Raw genomic sequence first — 25,830 nt, 5'->3', positions numbered from 1 at the left:
ACCATCAATCAATGGCTTCCTGCATGCGCCTGGACCGGAGACGGAACCAGCAACCCCAGGTATGCGCCCTCTTGATCAGAAATCGAACCCACAACCTTCTGGTGTACAGGATGACGCTCCAACCGAGACACACTGGCCAGGGCCCCACTAGTACCTTCTGAATTGCAAAGAAAAACATCACTGGAGAGCTCAATCTGTCGCCACCCTATCACAGGGGTAAAATTTAGCATCACTTCTGATAGTCACTTCATAGTACGCATCCCCCACAATAATGACACTATCTTCCGAGTTACACAGCACCATCTCTATGTATTCCATAAAAAAGGTTTCCACTTATAGGAACCACAGGGAATAAAGGGGACATTTTACTGGACAACTGGCTTGGCTAATTTAACTAATCGTGACCAGTGTTGTTGTTCACTGGCACTCCCAGACCGGTAGTGACCCCAGGTGTCTGGCAGAAGCAAAATCGAATCCCTGTGGGAGATACTTTCATTCTAGCTTTCAGCTGATTTCAAATATTTGAGCACAACAATCAGCACAGAATAAAAACTAGTCAGGTACACAAGGAAATAAGACTTCATGAGCCAACTATGACCAGGGCTTCAGACACCAGAATTATCTGATGGAGACTACGTACAAGGCAGCTGTGCCTACTATGCTTAAAGAAATGACAAGTTTTATGGTATCTGCAAGAGAATAGGAAAACATTTTAAAAAGCACAATGCAGATTAAAACCAGAGCTTCCAATGAATGAAAAACGAGTATTTAAATTAAAACCTCTGAAATTAAAACCTCAATAGGTGGGTTTGACAAAATACATGTTAGACTCACCCGAAGGTTCTCTATGAGGTAACAGAAGCTGCGAATGCTGTTTAGAAATTTGGACAGCAATTTAACAAGGTAATTTCATGTCTACTGACTATAATAATAAAGTAATTGGTGGTTGTCTTGTATTTCATTTTTATAGTAATTTATTTTCATTGTATTTTTTGAAAGTATGAGTCAGTGGTGAGTTGAAAATGAAGAAAAAGAAACTGGCCCACAGATGAATGATGCTGAGACTGGGCAGGAGGCTCGCTGGAGCCCGGGGGTGGCTCGGTCAGCTGGGCATCGCCCGTGTACCACAAACGCTCTGGGTGTGAGCCCCGGTCGGGCACGTATGGGAGGCAAGGTCAATGTTTCTCTCTCTCTCCCCCTTCCTTTCTCTCTAAAATCAATAAAAACACATCCTCGGGTGAGGAGTAAAAAAAGCACACAGCATGTAAACAGAAAGGCAGAGAGGCGAGGGTTAAAAAGACAGGAAACGAAAAAGTTCAGAAAGAAAAGAGTCTTCACTATGAGGACAAAACAATCCAGATCCCAGAAGAATCCCCAAGACTGATAAAAAGAAACCCCTGAAACTACTGAAAACCAAAGTCAGGGACAAAAATCAGGAAAGTGGTCAGAGCTCCCAGCACCCCCTCGAAGAGTGGCTCTGGCTTCCCAACGCCCAGGGAAGGAGTCAGGGCCACCAGCTGTTTATCCTCCGTGTCCTGGAGGCAACAGGTCACCCCACGGCTCATACCCAGCGAGTGTATTTCAGGAACAAGGGCAAAATAAAGACATTTTCCAGATAAACGAATTCGAGAACTCGCCACTGGCAGGCTCTCGTTAAAGACAATTCTAAATGATGGTTTAAACAGGAGAATGGCCGTGGTGTCTGAGGTCCAGAAAGTGTTAGTTGCAAAAAGGGTGGAGGACAAGTGACCAATGAGTGGGCCACTCTAGGTGACCACAGACAAAACAAAACACGGTGACGGACGGTTTTAAAAGGCTGGGCTTCAAATATCCGAAAGCAGCATTGCTTTAAAAAAAATGAACAGACTGTAATTTTCAGGTTTACAGAAAAACTGAGCGTAAAGTACCCCCCCTTCCCTATTACTACCCTCTCGCGTTAGTGTGGTACACTCGTTACGCTTCATGGACTTAACGTAACTAAAGACTACAGTTTACATTAGGGGCACTCCGTGGTATACACCTGTGGGTTCTGACAAATGCAAAATGCCATCCACGTAGTCACCACTGTGGTATCACAGAGAAGTTTCCCTGCCCTAAAACTATCCTGTCCTACATCTGTTCATCCCTCCCTCCTCCCAACTCCTGGCAGCCACCAACCTTTTTTCTTAATGCTCACCTGAGGACATGCTCCCTGATTTTAGAGACAGGGAAAGGGGGAGGGGGGAAGGGAGGGAGAGGAGGGGGGGCATTGATTTGAGAGAGAACATCGATTGGCTGCCTTCCACATGCGCCCCGACTGGGAATCGAGCCTGCAACCTTTGGTACATGAGACGATGCTGAGCCACACCAGCCAGTGCAGCCACTGATCTTTTTACTGTCCCCACAGTTTTGCCTTTTCCAGAATGTCATATGCTTGGAATCATACAGATGCAGCCTTATCAGACTGGCTTCTTTCACTCAGTAATATGCATTTAAGGTTCTTCCATGTCTTTTCATGGCCTGATAGCTCATTTCTTTTTATTGTTGAACAATATTCCATTGTCTGGATGGGCCACAGTTTATTTCTCCATTCAACAACTGAAGGACATCTTGGTGGCTTCCATGTTTCGGCAATTATGAAAAAAGTGTGGCATAGTTTTTTAATCTCTCTAAATTCTTGCACAAAGTCATACAGAGCAACTAAGATGGTAGAACCAAAAGCCTGTGGCCACCATCAGCAACAGAATTAGCTGACAATGTGTCCTCATACACATGTGAGCCTAAGGGGTGGACGACCAGCAGCTACAAAACCTGCATGCTCTGGAGTCTGTGAGGAAGACAGCAGAGAAGCTGGGGCTGCTGCTGGAGCTGAAGCTCAGAAACAATCAGACAGCTGGGTGAGCCCACCTAGAACAGCACTGCAAACTAAAGGGGCTGTACCTCCAGTGGCGAGAGCAAGGTGGCCACGGCCAAGTCTGAAGGGGCTGAACCTGCCTGAGCCCAGAACCCTCAAAACTCAGCAGCTGAGGGCCCCTTCCAGAACTAGGCCCACAGGGGAGAAAGTGCTGGGAAGAGAATCCCGACTGAGCAGCAGTGGGACAGAGAGGAAATGGGAAAAGCAGGTTGAGGTAGAAGCCAGGGAAGAGACTGAATCAGCGCTCCAAGAAGGTGAGCTGCCATGTTTTTGAAAATGTCACAAAAATAACCTAAGCTAGAGCTCTAGAGCCCAAGTCCCTCCTCTCTAATCTCCTTCTCCCTCCCCAACTTCTCCCCCTCCCCCCCCTCGAATTTTTGGGGAGTCGGAAGTTATATGTGGATTTTCGGCTGTACAGGGGGCTGGCATCCCTAACCTCCACGTTGTTCAGGGATCAACTGTAATTCAGTAACGGGAGGACAGCCAATTTAAAAACAGGCAAAAGCTTTGATAGACATTTCATTAAAGAAGATACAGAAATGGCCAGCAGGTATGTGAAAAGCCGTGTGCCAGCGGCAGTCATTGGGGCAATGCAAATTAAACCAGAAGGAGATTCCACTACACACCCACAAGAAAGGCTATAATCCAAAAGGCAGGCAATAGCAAGTAGCAGCAAGAATGTGGATGTAAAATGGTGCAACCGCTTTGGAAAACAGTTTGGCAAGTTTCTTTAAAAAAATGAAACATAAACTTACCATACAAGCCAGCAATTCCACTCCTAGGTATCCGACCAAGGCAGAGGAAAATTTATACTCAGACTTGTCCGCGAGTGTTCATTACACCAAAGAACAACGCGAACACCCATCAGTTCGTGAATGGAAAACAAGGGTGGGATGCTCACGTAACAGAGCATCATTCAGCATTGGAAACAAACAAACTATTCAGCGGGATGAACCTCAAAACCATTATACTACAAAAGAACCAGATGTTCCAGTAGGTAAAGGGCTACATACTGCATGATTTCATTGACAGGAAATGGCCAGAAAAAGCAAATCAGAGACAGAAAGCTGATCAGCGTTGCCAGCTGGGGATAGGGGTGCAGATTGATGGCAAATGGCACAAGGTGACTTTTTTTTAATGGAAACATTCTAAAACCAAATTGTGGTCATGGCTGCACAACTCTACACATTTATTAAAATAATGAAAATTTCCATTTTCAAGTAGTAAATTTTACAGCATGTAAATTATGCCTCAATAAGACTAAAAAATCTATGATTTGAAAAAAAAAAGAAAGATAATCTATGACTATAGCTGGAGTTATATTCAGAGAAATACACAGCTTTACATTCTTTTATTATTAAAAACAAACTAAAAATAAGTGAGCTCTGTATTCAATAAATGGGAAAATAAAACAAAATAGAATAAGAAATTAAAGATAGAAGTGAAAATGAATGATACTGAAAACAAAATAATCAAAAGAATAAATGAGCTCATTAGGAGGCATTGCCACCACAGATGTGGAAGGCGTTAAAAGATATGTTAAGAACATAATATATGAGTTAACACATGATCCACTCTAAAATGACCCAACATGGAAGGAATCTACAGATTTATCACTGAGAAAAGCCAGGCCCACTGAGTTCTAAGTCGATCCTCAACCCTGTGTCCTGGACTTGAAGACCACATGAGCCATTCCCTGTCTGATTACTGCTGAGCAGTCCCTACCATCGGACACAGAGTGAGAGAGATTCAGGAAACCTGCAGGCCATCTTCAGTAAAGATCACGACGTACCAGTATCAACACATCTTAGAGTGGATAAAATACAGTGGCATGGAAAGGAAGACCACTACAGACCAGCTTCACGTGGCAAATACAGAAGCACAGACTCTAATGAAAACTAGTAAACTGAACCACATAAATGTCATCAAATACTGCGCCATACTGAGGTTTATCCTCGTAATGCAAGGGTAGTTCAAAAGCAGAAAGTCTATCAACACACAATTAGTTAACATCTTAAGGAGAAAAACCATACAGAATCTGATAAAACTCAGCAGTAGTACTTGGCATCAATCATGTGGCACGGGGGCGGTGAGAGCCATGTGAAGGTGGACCGTGGACTATCTGCACTCTGGGTTGGGGCCCTTTACCAGAAACCAAAGGCCATTTTCATAAAAAACCAGGGCATGCTGAAGCCTTTTACCAAAATGGGAGAAAGCGGGGAGGCCTGCTCTTATCTGTGATATCTATGTTTTACTGGTCCTAAAGTAACTAGTATATATTGGCATAAATATTGGAAGAGAGATAAAAGTACCTAATTACAAATTACAAGACTATATATGCAGACTCCAGTAAAAAAATTACTAAGATTAATAAGAAAACTTGGTAAGATGACAGAATAAGAAAATGTTAAAAAAACCCCAACAGCTTTTCATTAGATTAGCAAGAACTAATTAGAAGCAGAAATAAAAAAATACAACCCAGTCATAAAAATAACAAAAATATAAAGTACTCAGGAATAAATTTAATTAAAAGGTAGAGATTTAAAAGAAAATCATAAAATCTCATAAAAAGTCAGAAAACAAGACCCAGAAAAGGGGAAGACATACCCCATCTTCCTCGATGGGAGAACGAGCATCATGAAAGTGTCCATCTTCCCCAAACTAACATATAACTTCAGTGTCCTTCCAATCAATTCCTATTTTTCTGAACTAGACAAAATTATTTTAACATATATGCAGAAGAACTAGTGTTTCAGAATGGCCAAGAGAGACTGATCAAACAAGACCAGTGAAGGGAACTGACTTGACCAGTGTGAAATTCCCTGGGCACGTGGACGCACAACAGAAAACAGGTCTCTCTGGGAAAGTGCAAGCAGCCTGCGTGCCATTCTTACTCGGTGTAAAGAGAAAAAGAGAAAGTGGAGGTTAAGAATCGCAAACTGAGACCTGGAGGAAGAGGCTTGTGCAGAGAGTCCTTGGAAGACCACAGGAAGCCAGCAAGGACCTGCAGGCCTGGGCCTCTGCATGGGGCCCTGAGCCCTAATGGCAGGAGCCAAGCCCCATCTCCGTGATGGGTACTGGGGATGGGGCTTGAACAGAGAAGGCTCAATGATAGTCATGGGACACCTTCTCCACCACAGACATCCCATGTCTGTGGCCGGCCTCCGAGGGGTACTGGAAGGAGTCATGGGCACACACTCTTCTCTGGCTGTTTCCCCCATTGGGACAGGATGTTGGCGCCAGCAGAGCAGGCCCTGGTTTTTGTTTAATGCTGCACCCCAGTACCTAATACAGGGCATTTCTGTAGGTGCTTAATACAGCATTTGCTGAATGAATGAATGGCATGAGAAAGGCATGGACTATTTGGGAGGGGAAGACTCTTCAAAAATGACTTAGAACGAATATTATCTGCCACAAAGCTAAACCAAACACAAGTCAGATTCAAGCTCTGTAAACTGCACTGAGTGGGTTCCTATCAACCTAGGAGCAGGAAGTGCATCCAAGAATCTGTAAGTCTTTCCCTCCACCAACCCTTCCTCCATCCCTCCCTGTACCCTACTACCCCACACATCTGCACCAAATCCTGAGCTCATACAAAATGAGAATTGTAAAGGGCGAATGATGATGTGCTTGAGGTATGAAATACGTCTATTTTATGGATTATGCCAGTCTTAGATTTAGTAAATACAAAGTCTTTCAGAGGTTCACATTTGACTCTGGGGTCCCTACCCTATTTTCTTTGAAAAAGTTTTATGTACTTCAATCTCAAAATCTCCTGGAGGAACACTTTTAGGGACTGAACACCCTCAGGTAGAAAGGGGGCAACTGTGCCATTTTAGGGAAAATTCAAAGCAAAGAGCTCTATTCCCTGACTCATAGGAGAAAGTCCACCAAGGACTGTGATTCCAGTGCTCACTCCTCCAACACCAGAAGAACCAAGGGGTTCTACCACAGTCTTCACAGTTCCTCGAACTGGGGTGGCGCCTGTCTCAGTTGTAGAGCCCTGAGACAGATGAAAGAGAAGACTCGCCCGGAGAGAACTGGCTGGCTTAGTCAGAATTCATGAGAAGCTTTTAAGTCTTCCCTGTTATTTTTTAGTGTATTATACCTATTACACATTCATGGTTAGATTTTTATCTTAAGTAGCACTGGAGCTTAAAATACTGCTTGAGGAAATAAGTTAATGGCATTTAATCTAAAAAAAAAACCTCAATAAAGAAGAAAAGATGAGCCTACAGAATATAAACACAGCAAAGGTATAAGAACAGCAAACTCAAAATGTTATGCTTCCCGAAGCAGGCAACATTTATCTTTATGAGACAAATAATAAAAATTACCTTTTAAAGATGCTAGTTTTTGAAGTTCTCGATTATTGCTGGCACTAAACCTGGAGGAATTTTGCCGTTTGTCTTTCTTCACTAGGGGCTGAATGGACGGCACTTTTATTTTACTAGATACTGTAGACTGGACACCAACAAGGCTGTTTTTCCTGATGGAAATCTGTTTACAAAATAAAAACAAAAACAAATGAGTATGTCAGATGATTTATTTTTAGCACAATTAGAGTATGGAAATGGTGTACACAAGCTTTACTCTGCGACAGTACCCTCCACTCCGCCGCAAACAACAATTCCTTACGGTTTCTGGACTGTGGGGCTCCACCTACCTCCCGTATGCTCTACCTCGAGAGATCACAGATCTACCTAATTTCCTTTATCTTCCCCTTAACTTTTAAATATTTACCATACAGGCTGATATGTATACTGGCTGCTGATAATGACCATCCAAAGACGTTCACATTCTAATCCTGGGACCTCACTTGGCAATGGACTCTGCAGATGTGATGAGGTGAAGGGTCCTGCAAAGGCAGGTGACCCTGGGACATCAGGGTAAACCCCGGTTAACCACACAGGTCTTTACAAAACAGAGGGCAATGAGATGAAGACTCGGAGGTCAGAGAGAGGCTGGCATGTGCACGAGCTGGCTCTGAAGATGGAGGAAGGGACTGTGAGCCAAGGAGTGCAGGCAGCTTCTAAAAGTTGGGAAACTCAAGGAAACAAATTCTTTTCTAGAGCTTGCAGAAGGAACTAGCCATGCCGACACCTTAATTTCAGCCCCATTTCAGACTCTGTACTCTAGAACTGTAAGATAGAAGAAAGCTGATGTTCTTTTAAGCCACTAAGCGTGCGGTCATTTGTGCAGCAGCAACAGGAAGCTAATCTGCTGACCAGGCCATAAATGACAGGTTTCCCCGCTGGCTCACCACTGGGCATCGGGGCTCAGGAAAGGCTACGGGAGAGCGCTTTGCCCTTGAGTCTCAGGAAATGCTCTTTCTAGCTGCTCTCTTCTCGCATTTCCCTCCTGGCTCCAGATTCAGTGCTCATCTCCAGACTGCACTGCAACAACCAGGTTGTCCCAGGACACACAGCCGGCCTGCAAGGTGAGGAGCAGCGCACACACTCAAGCAGAGGTGGATGAATGCTGAGGGCACATGCGGCGGAGTGGGGTCCTCTGTCATCTGAATAGGCCCAAAGGGACCAGCAGGTACAGGGAGCCCTGTGGAGCTCAGCTGTGCTTGGCCCTGGTAGTGAAAGCGGAGAGGTACACTGGTGAGTGTCAACCACCCAGGTTCTTTGGGCAGCGAAGATGCCCACTCTCCCTGCCCTGCAGTCTGCCCGGAGAAATGGACTTTGTACCCACACACATGATCTTTGAAAGCTGACCAAACTCATCCTAGAAACATACACCAACACACCCCTCCAATCACACAGGGCCAAGGAGAGCAGACCTATCGATTCGGACCCCTAACTATTTACTCTCATCCTTGAATGGAAGTTTTACCAAGAAGTAAGTTTTACTAAGAAGTGGGCCTGCTTTACTTCAAAAAAAATTTTTTTTATTGACTTCAGAGAGAAAAGGGGAGACAGAAACACTGATGAGAGAGGAGCATCGACTGGCCGCCTCCTGCATGTCCTCCACTGCAGATGGAGCCCGAAACCTAGGCATGTGCCCTGACCAGGAATCTGACACAGGTGGCCTACTGGTTGCATGAATGATGCTGAACCCCCTGAGCCCCACTGGCTGGCTGCTTTACCTTTACCAAGGGGCTTAAGAACGCGGTCCCAGGACATTTTCCAGGCCGTCGGAGTGCATCGCTGACGCACCTGCACAGGGCGAGGGCCTGGGCTCCCTTCCTCCCCGCAGTGTGAGCTGCTTCCTCAATGGGCATCTTGGCCTCTGTCCCTGACATTTGTCATTCTCCCACCTGACCATGAAAGTCCCGTCATTCCTCCTCAAAAACCTCGCCCACCGCTCTCCTCCTCCTCGGGCTTCCCAACCTCAAAACTCTCCTGCTCTGCTCTCTATAGATGCTCCCAGAAAAGCCTACTATCTATTCCCCAGACAGCAACAGCTCCTCCCAGATGTCCTTGTTTTCAATGTTACACACCCATGTCCTGGAGATGAGTTTACACGGGCTTTTTATTTCTGTAATACCGCATCCGGTGCTGCCCACACAACTACCCTGGGGGCGCCTGGGTCAACCTGGAACGGGAGCGCTTCCTGCTGCCCTCCCCCTCGGCAGAACGACCTCCACACTACAGTGGCAACTGGCTAAGTCATGAAACAGAACAAATGCGTGGGACCCACAGTCCACTGCGGGGCACGCTGAAGTAAGGCTTCCCCTGCCTGAGAAAAGCAAGCTCTCCCCATGGCCTGCCGACTCCACACCATGGCTCCTCTCCCTGGGACCTGCTGGCCTCACCCCCTGGCCTCCCTCCCGAGCACTCTCCTCCTCGAGGCGAGGCGGCAGCGACTCCCAGAAAAGATGGCTCTGTCCAGGTGGGCCAGCCTCGCTGCGCCTCAGCCCTGGCCTCTCTGTAACCAGCGCTGACCCTGCCTGCCCCGGACACCGCACTGTCTGGTTCTGGGAAAAACACAGGGCTGCCCAGTACCTGACAGGAGTCCGAGGAACCTGCAAGGAGAGGAAGGCTCCTCTGAGGGCGTGTGGGGGCCCGCAGGAGAGAAGAGTGTGCACGCGTGCGCGTCGAGCAGTGTCCATGCAGGCATCACTGGGAGCCAAGGGGCTCAAGCACAGCTGCAGGTCACAGCAGAGTCAGGCAGGCACAGGGTGGGGCTGGAGTGGCGGCAGGAGTCTCAGAGCCACCAACCCAGGTTCTCAAGGGCAACTTGAAGCCCAGTGAAAGGGTCTGAGTGAGGCAATAACACCAACATGTTTTTCCTGTAAAAGGCCCCAAGGCTCTGGTGTGGGGTGCAGTCTGGAGGGCGAGAGAAGCAGAGGCCTTTCCAGCTGTCCAGATGAGCGACAAGGACTGTAAATGAACACTGGGCAGAGCAGAGCGCTTGGGCCAAAAATCAAGGTGCTGGGTGACAGAGTGGACGTGCAGGACAACACGGGGTCAGGGAGACCTCCCGGACCTCTGGCTGACATACGGTGGAGGACAGTGGGACAGGTCGCTGAGACAGGAGAGAAACATGGGGAGAAAGAGTCTAACTGGATGTGCTAGCCTGAGGTGCCCCCACGGCGACGCCAGTGTCCCAGGTGAGGAGTTCCAATGACCCCTCTGCCTTTGCCTCCACACCCTTCTTCTCTGTTACCCCGGCCCCAGCTGCCATTCTCCTTGGTCACTGTCTGTCCCACTGGGTTTGGACACAGCAAGACTGGCCTGTCTTCATCTGTCTTGTCCACCTCAGGGACCAGAGCCTGGACCAGTTGGTGTCACACAGCTAGCACTCAGGACACCGTCCTCTGAGCCAAGATGCCAACCTGGGGTCAACTCGCTACCTGGTCACCGCGGTCAGAGAATGAATGAGACCGTGGAGCACAAGAGCATGCAGTGAGCAGAGAGGGCAAAGGAGGCGGTGACACAGGGGCTGCGGAGACCCAGCCAGTGAGGCAAATGAAGATGGGGCACCATGAGGCGGAGGGCAGAGCCGTTCAGGAAGGAAGGAGGGTCAACCCCGCTAAATGCCACTAAAGCCAGTGTCTGATGGCCTGGGGGTGGCAGAGGCTGTGGGGCGGGCAAGGGAGCGGAGGGCGAGGCAGGAAGACGCAGGGCATCCCCGACACCTCTGAGAAGTGCGGTGGCAGGAGCAAGCAGGCGGCACCAGGGGAGCAGCAGGGTCGCAGGAGGGCCGCGCGTGTTTGGGAGAAGAGGGGTCTGGTCATGCTGAATGGTGACGTAGGCGCTATACAATGGCCAATAAGCTCATGACAAGATGCCCAACATCGTTAGCCACCAGGGAAATGAAAGCCACAGTGAGACCACTTCACACCCACCAGGGTGGCTAGAGTTTTACAAAATGGAAAACAGTGATGGGAAGGACGGGGAGGAGCTGGGACCCCGACACCGCCGTGGGAGGAAAGCGGCGCAGCTGCTGTGGACACCAGGCCGGCGGGTCCTTGGTAGCTTCCCAGTTACCTCAGGACGCAGCCATCCCACTCCGAGGTGCACACCCAAAGAACTGACACAGGTGTGCAAACAGACTCGCACAGGGGCTCACACTCAGAGCAGCAGTGCTCAAGAAAACCAAGGACAGAAGCGACTAGAGTGTCCATCCTGATGAAACAAATGTCACGGCCGGGCGATGGAGCATTATTCAGCCATGAGAAAGAATGAAGTACTCACAGGCCCCGTGCTGGACGATCCACGGACATGAAACACCCAGGACAGGCCCTCCCCAGAAGGAAGAGGCAGGCCAGTGCTGCCAGGGGCTGGGACGCAGGGTGACTGCCTCACGGGGTGAGGACCAAGCTCTGGAAGTGGACAGCGGTGGCCGCTGCGCGACACTGTGAGCAGTCAGTAGTGGTGAACGTATGTGTGTCTCATGCATGTAAGAGAGCGTTTCATCTGTTCCCTTTCAGCTTGGTCAGGAGCCCCGTCCGCCCGCACTGTCCCAGGCACAGCCAGGAGGAGCCTTCCTCTGCGCCCGACCTCTAGACCGGCCTGCGCGCGTCAACGGGGCTGGCGGGTACCTCTCTGCGGAGGCTGGAAGCTCAGCCAGGAGCCTGGCAGCAAGGCCAGTGCCGGGCGCACAGCAGGGGAGGGGCACTGGAGGGCAGAGGCACCCACGTCTGACCGCTAACCCCCCTTCCTAAACGGTGCCACCCTCTGTCCCCTTCATTCTTTGAGGGGGACGGAACAGCAGGCCCCGGTGCCAGCGGGCATGCCTGCTTTGAAGGCCGGCTGTGCCTGGCCCAGGGAGGCAGGACCGCCGGCGGGACACTAAGTGACAAACAACAGCTGTGCTGCTTGGTTTAGGTGTTTACTCCCAGCACGGACCCTGGATTATCTGTCCTGATGAGAGTTTTGCAGAGGTATGGTCGTGTTTAGCTACTTGACTTGGGTAACATCTGAGCGGACTCAGATCTTCCTGTCACTCCTGGAACGGAGGGGACAGCAGTTCTGACTCTACCTCCTCATTCCGTGGAGCAACAGATGCGCAGGATTGACTGCAGCCTATTTTTGGTTCAGTGACGGAAATTATTTATTAAAGTCAGTGTTATGTATCAAACCCAAATCAAAATGGCCAACCTTTCCCTGTCACTGGGTCACAGCCCTGAGCTTCTGAGAGAGCATGTGGCCCTCACCACATTCAGAGGCAACTGCATTTCCTCGGAGGGACGTGGGGGCTTTGGGATGATCTGAGAACAGTTTGAGACTCAGCCTGAAGCTACGCCAGCGAAGTGGGAGCTGTGCCCTTCCATAGAGGGGTTTTCAGTGTGGGGAGCTGGGATCCTCGAAGCTCTGGCAGTGGGTCCTACAGGACGGGGAGGGAAGTGGCCAGCCCCAGGCAGGGCTGGACCCAGCAATCTCACTTCCTGGTAAATGCCCCAAAAAACTGAAAACAGGTGTTCAAACAAAAATGTGTACACTCACTTACACAGTGCCCGGCCCACAGGCAGGTGCAGAGGCAACAAGCACTGTCTGCCTAAGGGGTGCCAGGCACGCCCCTCAATTCCTCCACAGGAGCCAGTGCGCATGGCTGCACCCTGGAAGGCAGAGGGAACAAGATTCTAGGGGCTTCCTTCACCTCAGGAAAAGTGACCCACTGCAGTTTCTAACAAGATGCATCAAGCCTGCATATCCCAGTGCCTCGCAGTCACCCCCAGCCCCCAACCCAACCTTCTATGCAGCCAGGCAACAGCACCCCATACATTTAGAGTGAAAAAAATCCCCAAGTGTTTGGAAGGTTTTCTGTACTTGGAGATATTTCCTTCAAACCACAAAGCAGGCACCTGGAATTGTGACAAAGCCTCATTCCTAGGCATCTTCCCGTATGGGGATCACTATACTAGCAGCGCCTCTCCCTTCCATTCCAACGCTGCAGGCCTAAACATTTACAGTGAGACGTAGGGCATTCATTGTTCCATCGAGGTCAAACCACTGGTCTCTCAATAGCTTCTAGATGGTGAGTGGAGTGAAAAAACAGAACAAAACAAAACAAAGCACTACTTCTTTCACGGGGCGCAACCCCTGCTGGTCTCAGGTAAGCGCCCATGCAGAGACCCTCCAAGTGCCAACAGTGCCCAGCTTCTGCCAGAGTTTCTCTAAGTGCAGAACTTGATTTGGATTCCACTAGGCCAGGGGTCATCAAGCTTCAGCCCGTATTTGGCCTCCTGCCTATTTTGTGAATAAAGTTTTATTGGCACCCAGCCACGGTTATCTGTTTACATGCTGTCTATTGCTTACTTGCTGCAACAGGAAAGCTAAGTAGTTGCAACAGAGAATGTATGGCCCTCAAAGCCTAAAGTACTTATTATCTGGCCCTTTATAGAAAAAGTTTCCTGACCTCTACACTAGGCCAACAATCCCTGGCTGAGAGGTGAAAATAAGGGAAGGACAGGGAGTTATTCACACTCAAGTCTGACCAGGCACTCACACCCATCAGCAAACCTGTGAGCCCTCATTACAAGTGATAATGAAGGAATGGGGAGGTTAAAACCTCCACTACAAAAGCCCTGCATGGGGAGTCGTTGGTGCAGGACAAGAGCAGTCAACAGATGCCTGGGGAGCAGAAAGGAGATGGAGAGGTGGGTGCAAGGGGGGGGTAGGGTGGGGTGGGGAAGGCAGGTGATCTGTCCTCACAGAGCCCCCGAGAGGCTCAGGATTCAGAACTCAGAAACCCTGAGCGGAATAAGATGTAGAAAGGAAAAGATTAGTTTTTGGTCCGAATGACCTGTCCACAGCCACTGAACGTCTGCACGACTCTGGTGAACCAGTGTTTAGGAGGAGAGACCAAGCTGTCTAGGAAAACTGAGGCTGCTGGTGCTGGAGCTGCCCCTCCCAGCAAATCTCTGCACTCTGGCCTTCAGGGGTCAGAAGCCACAAGAGCCAGCTCTCAGTTCAGGCCTATAAAGCAAGTGATCAGCTGGCAAGCCGCCCAAGTCCAGAGCCCACCATCAGCTGCTCCAGGGCCTCACCTTTGCATCAGACAGGGCGTCGTCTTCTAGTGGTCTCCCCGCTTCAATTCTTGCTTCTCTATTTCTCAGAAATCTTTTAAATATTAAGTCAGATCATTTCACTTCCTGCTCAAAATTCCTCATTGGCCTCCCATTAGCTTAGATAAAAACCCCAAATCCTGCTGATGGCTGTTGACAAGATCCCACTGGACCCTGCCTGCGCCCATCTCTCCAGCTTCACCCCTCCTACCTGAGCCACCCTCACTTCTCTTCAGACAAACCGGCCTTCTCTCTGGAGGACACACAAGCTGCCTTGTGCTGCAGGGCCTTTGCACTAGCTGCTTCTGCCAGCTGGACCACCCTTCCTGAGATCTTTGCACCACTGGCTCCTTCACATTCTGGTCTCATCTTTAACATCATCTCCTTGGCAAGACCATCCCTGACCACCTGCGTCTCTAGCAAGGGGGCTGTCAGATGTGGTCCTGCCCCACTAGGGGTTTCTGGAAATCTGTGAGTACAGTTCTGGGAACACAGTGACCAGAGGGAGCTACTGGTGCCTGGAGCCCCAGGGCCACTGCTCTGCAAAGTGTGAGACGCTCTTACACCAAAGTCACCAGTGCCCCTTAAAAGCACTAGCGCACATAGCACTCACTGGGAGCAAACCGCGGCTGTGTCCTACACTGCTGAGTCCCCAGCACCCACGATGGCGCTCAGCTCAGCAGGATCTCAGAATGTAGTCACCCTGCTGGGTGACTCAAATGAATCAACAGGAGGGAGTCAGCAACATATAAGAGAACAGCCAAGATAAAGGGAGGAGAGGGACAGAGAGCTAAAAGGACAGTCCAGTCCCCTGAGCAGGGGGGCCTGGCTGCAGGGGGCCCCGCCCTCACCACACAGGTCTGCTTCCCAGGGGTCTAGATGTGGGGTCAATCAGCACAACAGTGGAAAGAGGTCTGCTCTGCTGTGGGGTACTGACAGTGGATCAGGGGACATGGGAACTATAGATTTTTGTACAATTTTATTTTTAAACTGTGTGTTTTCATAAATAAAGATAAAGTGTCTAAAAAGAAAGTCAAGAAGGACACTTTCCCTTGGGTCTCTAGGCCCACTCCTATGGCAACAGCGGGTCCTCATCTGCATGTCAGGTCCTCAGAGAGTAGGGGCTCCCAGGCCCAGTGGTGACAGGGCCTCCCTCCTACCTTACCACTGAATTACCTCTTCTTCTCCCTTCCCTTCTGTTCCCAATTTATTCCACTTCTTTCTCCTTTGCGAATTTGTTTTCTTTTAAATTTAATCTTAAATTTGATATTTCATATCTAAAAGTGATAGCTAACAAAGTTAAACGTACTCACATTAGAAACAGTTTGAAAAACCCTGCTAGGGTGTAAGGCAGTTCTGACTGATGGAACTTTCTGTGAAGCAGATGATCTGTCTGCTGTCCAACAGCGTAGCCACTAGCCACATGTGGCTCTGGAGCACCTGTGATGTGGCTCCTGTGACCAAGGAACTGAATTTCTAAAGTTAATTTTCATTAATTTCAATAGACACTCGTGGCCAGAGGCTGCCGTATGCACAGTGCAGGTCTAACAGCAGGGCTCCCAGGCACTTCAACAGTCCCACTGGGCAAACATGGCACGAGGTCAGAGCAACACCCCTTTTGTTCTAAAAACAAAAATAAACTTAAGAAAATCCAATGTCCTCCAACCAATACAGCACTTCCCAGGAGAGCTGAACTTCCAGGCTTGTTCTCTTGCTCCCCCAGGTGGAGAAAAGGAAGGTGGCGGGCGGTAGGTTTGGGTTTGGGAAGCGGCACGTGCACTTCCGCAGAGGGTGCTCTCCAACCTGCCAAGAAGGGGGGGGGTGCTTTGCCGAACAAAAATTGAGACAATGACAGAACCTGCAAAACAATCACCTAGGATGTTGCTGAACTAGACGCCACAGTATCCTGACCTTGGTGGGTTCCCAACGTTTTAGGGAACCTTGGAGACTTTTTATAGCTGAAATCATTCAGATGCATTTTCCCTGTGACTTAGGAAAATGTCACCATGACTCATGCTGGTGGCAGACTGACTCCCCAGCTTCCCCAGATGCAGCAGGGGGCCGCTCCGCCATCACATACTTCCTGCCTCCAGGCTCCAACAGAAAAGGCAGGTGCAAAGCAGCATCAGGTTAAATGCTGTCCTCAATGACGCAATCTAGCTGGGGAGGCAAGTCACAGGTAAATGAAGGGGTCCCGGCAGTACAGATCATCACCAGTAGAGCAAATAATTGCTACTTGAATTTAAAAGATGGAAAAAATATGGCCCAAGATGGGGAGAAAAATCCTCCTTAGTCCTCAAGATAAAGGACTGGAGCTGCAGCTAAAACGGTGAAAGGCTTCAGATGGCAGCAGGGAGGACAGGAGAGGGTAATGGCTGTTCTCCAAGCTGGGGCCTTAGGCAATTTCTGGGGTCCGCTGTTTTTATGACAACAGTAAGACACAACCATCATTTTCATTTTTCAATGGCTACAAGACACATGATCAAAACCAACTGAACGTAGGAGCGGACCTGAGAAGCCAGGTACCTCCAATTAAACCAGACATTAAGAGATTTGCAAAAACAGAGCAGTGCCATTTTCTCAGTGAATTTTTGTCTTTATTTCTCATAAAAATATGTGATTTATGGTGTTATTTCTAGATGAATTAATATTTTAAAATGTTCAGTTTTAATTTCTCTATGAAACCTGTCAGGCAGCAATAACTCACTAAATAAAGCTCTTTGGGGTCCCCACTAACTTACAAGGTCGTAAAGGTGCTGACACCCCTTCTGCCTGAGCACTGCTGCGGGAAAGGAAGAGGATGCTACTCTCAGGCGTGTACGTGCTGGGTATGACTTATGAGCTAATGTACTTTGTGAAGGAGTCTTTCTAGAGCAGTGGTCTCAACAGCAGGCCATTTTGCCCTCCAGGAGGCATCCAGCAATGTCTTAAGTCACTTGTGGTTGTCACACTGGAGGAAGTGGGGGGCTACCGGCATCTCCTGGGAAGGGCAAGGACGGTGGTGAACTTCCTACAGAGCACAGGACCACGGGAGCAGTGGCCCACACAGGTAGCGGGGGTGGGATGCCTGCCCCAGAGCGGTGGATCTCACAGGAGGCACCCAGAGTCTACCAAGCGTCTAGCTTGGAAGCAGGACAGGAGTGGGCACGAGAAAGGGGACAGCTCGGGGAAGAACTGCTTCCCCACTGCCCCGAGGGAGGCAAGCTCTTGGCTCCCCTCCTCCGAACTCAAATGCCTTCCCACCCGACTGTCTTCTCTGCAGAGCCTCAGCTTTCCTCAACAGAGCTGCTGGCGAGAATGAACCAAGACGTGACGATGGAAAGTGGGGAATTCCACGCAGCCTGCGTGGCTCAGTGGTTGGGCATCGACCTAGGATCCAGGAGGTCAAGGTTTGATTCCCGGTCAGGGCACATGCCCAGGTTGCAGGCTCGATCCCCAGTCGGGGGCATGCAGAAGGCAGCCGATCAATGACTCTCATCACTGATGTTTCTCTCTCTCCCTCTCCCTTCCTCTCTCTGAAAATCAATAAAGATATATTTAAAAAAAATAAAAGTGGGGAATTCCATTTCCTACATTATAATTACACATGGATTTCAAAAATATTTAAGGCACCATTCCTTGGGTCATCTCAGAATTTCTCCACAGTCCAGTCTAGGGTTGCGGGAAATAGCTGGGAACAGAACGACGGAAAGAGAGCCCCCAGCAGAGCCCGAGTTCAGAACTGAGACTACAGAGCGGCTTTTGGTGCTCTGGGGCGGGGAGCGGGGAGTCTCCCCTTCCGGGTGATAGGCACAGCTGCCTCCCCAGAAAACACACCTGCCGACAAAACGACTTTCCTTGTTCTCTTCCAACTCTGGTTAAAATTTCTACTACAGAGACAAATTACTAGAACGTCAAAACAATTTTCTTGAAAACGCATTTTTCATAAAAATGCTGTTTATGTTAACATGTAATGGGTATTATTATTAGAAGAATTAATAAACATTTATTTTTTAAAAATATATCTTTATTGATTTCAGAGAGAGGAAGGGGGGGGGAGAGACAAACATCGATGATGAGAGAGTCACTGATTGGATGCAGCCTGCAACCCGGGCATGTGCCCTGACCAGGAATCGAACCCCAATCTGGATCATAGGTCGAAGCTCAACCGCTGAGCCATGCCCGGCTGGGCAACATTTTAAAAACTTCAGTTTTAGTTTCTAAAACATGACTCCATCCCCTACACCTATGGGACCTAAGTGGGCTTGGCCTGGCTCCCTGTCCCTGAGACACTAGGGGGCGGCAGCAGGGAAATGTAAAGGAACAGGTTATAAAAAGAAAGAAGTTATTACTACAGGTAGGTGTTAAAATGAGCTATCAAGATGGAGAATGGATTGTTCAGCTTTCTTTAAAGCACAGATATTATGTTAAGAGTTAATGTAGAGACTTTCGAACAAAAACCGAACTGAGATAGGATGTGCAAAATGCACTGCTGGGGAACAACCCTCGGGCAACCGTTAATATGCTTAAAACAAATCACTTTACAAAAAGCATTAACACTTTTTAAATTGTAACTCTGGGTACAGTACACGAATTAAAAAACAAAACACATCATCGCATGATGTGATCCTCCAAAATGGCCTTTAGGACCCTCTGAGCAATTTATTAACATTTTAAATATTTGTAAGATGTCCCCAGTTATGTTTCCACAGCTGTGAGTGTTACACCAAGAACAGCTGCTCCAAGATAAGTTCCTCCGTCAACCTCCAGAATGTCCCACTTCAAGTGGCTCATGAGCCCATTTGTGGCCTCCCTCCTTAAAAGTGCGCCATGAAATGAACCAGCAGCAGGTGCTGGGCAGAAACTTTTATTTCCAGGACACATGTGGACAAGCAAGTCAAACGTAAACATTCTATTTGAAACAGAAAAAAAAGAAAAAAAAGAAAAATGTACCAACACATATTATCCAAGGAGCAGAAATTTCTAGAAAAAGGCCGAAGCTGCACAGTAGCAGTTATGACCAGTATTTTGTCACACTGAAAGATATCCTGCCACACATGGCAGGGAACTCTTTTTTCAAGAGGGGCCATTCCTAGTCCCATTCAGTAAAAAATGGCCAAATCTTAAACCCACCAAGTCACCTTAGAGAGGAGGAACCAGGGCCGCAGGAACTAGGTCACTGATTGAGGCCACCAGGGGTCAGCATTTTCTTCAGCCAACCTAGGGCTGAGATGTTCCCACACCTCTATACTTTACTTTGGGACTTCATTTCCCTGCTAAGGACCCAGGTCATCAAACGTTCCTTGTTTGAACCAAAAGGTGTTCAGCAACGTAAGCCACGGGCCCCTCTCCTGAGAGCCTAGGCAACAGCCAGCCAGGACTGCAGCGCCAGGACCTTCCCACACTTGGAGCCGTGCAGTCGCTCAACTGTAGGCCACACTCTGGGACGTGTTCTCTGTGGGGACTATACCCAGCCCTGGCCAACTCGCCCTGGCACATCTCTTGTCCTGCACATATCTTGGGCTGTAGCCCCGAATGTGCACCTGTCCTGACAGAGGTACGTGCACAGGGTAACCTGAGCAAAGGCTGAAGACAATGCAGTATTAAAAAGGCTTGAGCCCTGGCCAGTGTGGCCCAGTGGCTGGAGAGTCAGCCCATGCACTGAAGGGTTGTGGGTTCGATTCCTGGTCAAGGGCATGTACCTTAGTTGCTGGCTCACTCCCTGCCCCTGGTCAGGGCTTGCATGAGTAGGCAATCAGTCGATGTCTCTCTTTCACATCAATGTTTTGCTCGCTCCCTTGCTCCCTCCCTCCCTTCCTTCTACTCTCTCTGAAAAACAATGGGAAAAAATATCCTCAGGTAAGGATTAACAAAAAATAAAAATTAATAAAAAGCAACACAGGAATGTCAAAGCGAAATGAATCCTCTGGTTACAATACTCAAGTTCAGGGTAATACTGCAAGGTGAGGAAGGGAAAGAGTGTGTAGGAATGGCTTAATCCACCTGTCCAAGTCAATCATGTTTGCTAAGTGGGTGGAACTCGATGTGAGGAAGTGAGATGAACACTGAGGGGAGAAAACAGCAATAAAAAAGTAAGGTTCGACTCAAAGTTCAGATCAACTGAGTGCCTCAATCTGTATCCCTGCAAAATCATTTACACAGTCACCTGCCTAGTGTCATGCTGAACATGACATGTTGCCTCTGGTACCCTCGTGAGGAAGTAGTGAAGGGCCCAACATCTCAGTGTTTTTCAGGGGTGACTTCAAGCTCTGTCACTCTAGCTCTTAAGACAGTAGCACCAGAAAAAATACAAAAAGACAACTGGGGCATCACATCAGACACTGAAGGCCACACCCAAAGAGTCTTTAGCAACTGTAAGTCTGGGAACCCAATCTACCTTAAAGTCACCCATTTTATATATTTTGTGGTTTGGGTATCCTTCAGTTACTGATTTTTTCAGGTTCAAACTTAACATTATCCATCCTTACAGCCAGATTCTTTCGGCTAAAACAGGAACAAGTGAACCATAGCTGTTGAAGCTTCTTTGTGATGAGAACAGTGGGAGGAGCAGGTATGTGAGCAAGAAAGGCTAAGGGAGCACTAGGAAGTCTTAGCAGTTTTAATGAAAGATCCACAAACTAATAAAAAAAAACCCAAAAAGCATACACCCTTTTGGAGACACTAAATTGCATTTAAGTCGATTTAGTCAAAAGAGTGACATGGAAGTAAGCAAGTGAAATGCAAGAACGCCACCGTAAAACTTGATTGTCTGCTATAAGGAGAAGACAGGAAAAGACTGGTCCAGACAATCCCTAACTACCAACAGTCAAGGAACCTTTAAGATTTCTGCCTTATGCTTTGGGGAGGGCAACAGATTTGCTGGAATAAACCACCTGCTGAATGCTTAGAATGCCCCCAATGATACAGAAAAGGTAACCTAGGGCTCAAAAAAAAAAAAAGGGGGCTACCATATACAGATAATGGCCATGCAGAATTGAACTCAGTCTAATTTGGCTTACAGGAAAGGGTCTGACACTTGCAAATTAATATCATCTGTGATAAGATCAGAGACCTTGGATCCGGCTCTGGAAGAGAACCAGGCCACTACATCAAGCAGCTTCTCTGCTCCCACTGATTCAAAGGGCCTATTAGCTCTGCTGGGCTCCAGACAGCTCCTGGACCCTTAGCCTGAGGTCCTCCAGTTCAACAGCCAGTCACAGGAAGAAAAGGCAAAGCCAGGGGCTGGCTCTGCAAATGCTCTCAAATCACAACTATGTCAGAGGCTACATGGAACCCACCAGGTAGACACAACCCCACCGGGCGTCCCAGCTGTTCCGCAATGAGCCCAAAGTCAGGAAGCAAAAGAAGTCGGAATTGGCCAATACAGGCAGAAAGAAAATGTGAAAAGACAGAAGACTGTACAAAAATACCCAAACCAGATAAACCAAAGTGTACCAATACTATTGGGGAAAGAGGCTAAGGGGATCAGACAGCAAAGAGCTGGCCCAGGAAACCAGCAGCACCCAGCACAGCAAGGGTGGTGGGAGAATGGGCTGCTGAAAGGGGGACCTGGCGCTTGCAAAGGAGGGAAGGGGCAGTATGAAAGCTAAAAGGAACACGAAGGACCCCAGCTGGACAGCCTAGCTGGACAGAGCCCGTGAAACCAGTCTCCACCGGACTGCTGCCAGATTCGAGGCGGAGGGAATGAACCCGCAAACAGCAGCACAGATGCACACGACGGTCACAGAGAAATCCGTATTTACCCAGAGTAGAATAAAAACCAAAATAGCTAAAATTGAGGGCGAAGAAAGAACTAGAAGAAAATCTCTTAGAGGGAAACGCCACAAAACCCTAGGTTTTACCAGCCTCGGTTTTTCTGCCCTAAGTTAAAAGCTGTTCGTGAAAACGCAGAAAGTGAATATTTGAGAATAGTTACCTCTGGTTCTACTATGTCTTGTCCTTCTTTTGAACTTTTTCCACTTTTTCCGGCTTTTGTTCCTTCCTGGGAAACATCAAACAGAATTAATTAGGTTTTCTCAAAGTTCGAGACTGCTAAACAACAGATAAATCAAAATGCGGTTCTGAAACCGATTTATCAAATGTAAGTAGGACTTGGGGTAGTTTCGGTCCACACCAGCGAGAAATTCTCACCAAGTCGTTCAGCGATTTCACACTGGGAACCCCCTGCCCCCCACGCTCGGACCCGTTCCCCCGTCTTCCGCGTCTGGGGTTGAAACAGGCAGAAGCGGAGCAGCCGGCACGGACACAGCCCCGCAGCGCAGCCCCCGGCCTCCCCGCCGAGCCCCGAGCGCGGCTTTCTGGGGTGAAGCCCGCACGCGGCCGCTCCGCCCGAAGCGCCGCCCCCGCAGCGCCGCGCGCTCGCAGCATCCCCGCCGCCGGCGCCAACAGACCCGGGCCCAGGGCGGCGCTCGGCCGCCGCCGGCTCTCGGCGGGCACAGGGCGCCCCTCGGCGCCCCCTCCCCGGCCGCGGTCCCCCCGAGGCGCCCGCGGCCCCCAGCCCGCACCCCCGCCCAGGGTACGAGGGGGGTCAACCACCTCCGCGGCCGCACCTGCCCCCTCACGGCCCCGCGCGCGCCGCCCCGGGCGCCCACGCCGGCCCTCAGGACCCCCGGCCCGGCCTGGGCACGGCCGCCACCCCAGCGCCCTCAGGACCCCGGCGTCGGGCGGTCGGGCGCGGGACCCCGAGCCCCGCCGCGCCCCGCTCCCGGGCAGTTCCCCGCCGCCCTCCGCGCGGTTCCCTCCCCTGCCCGCCCGCCCCGTCCGGTCCCGTCCCGTGGCCCGGGCCCCGACTCACTTTCTCCTTCTTGTTTTTATTCGGCATGGCTGATGCGGACCGCCGCCGCCGCCGCCGCCCCTGCTGCCGACCCCCCCGCAGCAGCAGCGCCCCCGCCCCGGCCGTCGCGCCCTCCCGGCCGCCGCCGTCGCCGCCACCGCCCCGGGACTGAGCGGTTCGCTCGCTCGCGCTTCCCCTTTTCCAGGCTCCCTGAGGCTGCGGCAGCCGCGGCGGCGGCGGCGGCGGCGGCGGCGGCGGCGTCTCTCCGCCCCTCCTCCGGGCCGCCCCGCCCCTTCCCCGGGCCGCCCCGCCCCTTCCCCGGGACGTCCCTCCCCTCCCCGGGCCGCCCCGCCCCTTCCCCAGCCGCCGCCAGGCGCCGCCCGCCCCGCCCCCGCGTAGGCCCCGCCCCGCCGCCCTCTAGGCGCCCTGCCATTGGCCAAGGCGCCCGCACGTGCCCTAACGTTCTCCCGCATCCCCGCCGCCTGCGCGGGGCCTTGTCACGCTGCCCCCGCCGTGCGGCGGCTCACGTCAGCCTCGGGCCGGGCGGCGGCGGCGGCGGCAGCAAGGTTCCGGCCGGGAGAGCCGAGCCGCGTCCGAGGACGGGGCTGGGGCTGCGACTACGGCGACGGGCCGGTGCCCACGGTGGAGGTGGGGGACCGAGAGAGCAGGGGCAAAGGAGGCGCGGAAACAGCACGTTTGAAACGGACGGCAACAGCTAGTGCAACCGGGGGCCGCGGACCGGCGCGAACGGCGGCCGCCCGGCCTCGCTCCCTCGCCGCTGCGGTGCTCGTCGAACTCGAGGGCGCCCGCGCGCCACTGTACCGGGCAGCTAGGAGGCCCGGAAGCCGCGCGAGCGGCGGTTTCGCGGGGCCCCGCTAGGTGCCCCCCACCGGTGCCCGTCCCGCCTCCTCCAGGGTAGGCCACGCCCACAAAGCCCCGTCCCGCCTCCTCCAGCGTAGGCCACGCCCGCCAGCGCAGGTCCCGCCTACCAAGCCCCCGTCTGTTCTCCAGCGTAGGCCCCGCCCACCAAGCCCCCGTCTGTTCTCCAGCGTAGGCCCCGCCCACCAAGCCCCGTCTGTTCTCCAGCGTAGGCCCCGCCCACCAAGCCCCCGCCTGTTCTCCAGCGTAGGCCCCGCCCACCAAGCCCCCGTCTGTTCTCCTCCAGCGCAGGCCCCGCCCACTGGTGCCCATCCGGAGGCTCCAGCTGGGCCAGTGGGCTTTTATTTTAGCCTCTAATTTGGCTTTATCGTAAACTATAGGACGGGACCTCTGCAGTGTGACCACTAGTGTCGTGATTCTGTCACCCCGCCGATAGCTCCGGGGAGCTGAGCTTACCAGGGGAGGGTGAACTCATGCGCTCGCTACGTCGCCGTCTGTCCAGGGCCAACAGCCGGCGGAGACCGGAGCCAGGCATCGGCGGCCGAGAAACACGTGCGGCAGCAGGACCCTCGGAGAGAACGGATTTCACGTGTGCGGGGCCCTGCAGCGTCACCCGGGACAACTAAGGAGCTTGATCTTAGCAACCGGGCGCTTGGAAGTCACTGCGATCTCTTAGGCCCCGGTTTTCGCTTTTTATCGAAAGTTGCCAGGCAAAGCATTTTTTGGTTATTCTGTGCTGCTCTGCGATGGGAAAGCTAAAAGACAGCAAGGGGGGGGGGGATATAAAGTGATTGTCGTGGGAGGTCCTGAAAGTAAGTGCTGCTTGCAGGTGTCTAAATGTGCACTTTTAGAGGAATAATTACCGGTAAGTTGCACAACCTCAAACAGCTATATGTGCAGAAGAAACGGGTTTTGATTAGTCTTTTAAGTGGGTTAATGGTTTCTCCAAAACAAGTTGAAAAATAGGACGTGCAGAGAGCAGTGTCCTAGTTAATTTAATATTTTATTTTAAAAATAAAACACATGCTATCAATATGATAAACCCAGTATAAGTCCATATCTAAAAGGAGTAGTTCTGAAACTATTAGTTTATGACCATGAAGCTCTAAGGCGGCTGGGAGCTTCTCAGAGACAAGTCCATGCCTCCAATATCCTTGTATCACAGCACTTGATGTAGCACTTGATTGATTGATTGATTGATTGATTGATTCATTCATTCATCAGACATTTGCTGGATGCCTGCAATGTGCAAAGCACAGTGCAAGGGATCCCATGGAGAACAAGGCACTACCCTTGTCCTCAAGCACTCCACATCCTCGGGGTGGAAGGAAACAATATCAGCAATCAGAAGAACACGGCATGCGGCAAGTCGACAAAGACTGGGGTGAGGGTGGTCTGGCTTGGAAGCCTGAAAGAGCACTGCACGTGAGTATTTTTTTAGGGCTGGAGATTAGAGGGAAGGAACAAAGGCTGCTGATTAAGACCCTAGGAAGCCTTCCCAAGGAATTGGACTTCCTTTTGAATACAATTCGGGGTCACTGAAGGATATTAAACTGGGAGTGGCATACTCACATTTGCACTTTAGAAGATATCCTTGGCTGAACGTGGAGGTTAGGGAAGGAGATAGGAGGCCAGGAGAGAAACCAGGATCTAGCTATGGCCCAGGTGGGTGCTGGTGAGGCATCTCTGGCAGTAAGAAGAGGGAGGACCGCAAATACCCAGCGAGGAGGTAGACTCGCTCAGGTGGGAGAGAGCCAGAACGCAGGATAAAAAGCTAATGCCTATGTTTGTAGTTTGGGCAACACACGGATGACGAAGGGACTC

General features: G+C 50.6%; 1 protein-coding gene across 3 annotated transcripts in view; it reads right to left on the bottom strand.

The window, feature by feature from the left end:
• The window catches only part of PPP2R5C (protein phosphatase 2 regulatory subunit B'gamma), a 115,043-nt gene extending 91,794 nt beyond the window's left edge, over window positions 1-23,249 (bottom strand). For 2 of the 3 annotated variants that reach the window (XM_081119052.1, XM_081119051.1), the window contains exons 1-3: window positions 23,149-23,249; window positions 22,270-22,335; window positions 7,231-7,393 (exon numbers count right to left, since the gene is read on the bottom strand). In XM_081119052.1, coding sequence (XP_080975178.1) covers window positions 7,231-7,393; window positions 22,270-22,335; window positions 23,149-23,175 — 256 coding nt within the window. In that variant the 5' untranslated portion in view covers window positions 23,176-23,249. The remainder of the gene's footprint in view (window positions 1-7,230; window positions 7,394-22,269; window positions 22,336-23,148) is intronic. The other variant, XM_081119053.1, reaches the window with a different exon arrangement.
• Window positions 23,250-25,830: the final 2,581 nt, after the last annotated feature.

This window comes from Miniopterus schreibersii, assembly GCF_964146895.1.
Source record: "Miniopterus schreibersii genome assembly, chromosome: 1".
Taxonomy (NCBI): domain Eukaryota; kingdom Metazoa; phylum Chordata; class Mammalia; order Chiroptera; family Miniopteridae; genus Miniopterus; species Miniopterus schreibersii.
This window is presented reverse-complemented; position numbering and strand designations above follow the sequence as displayed.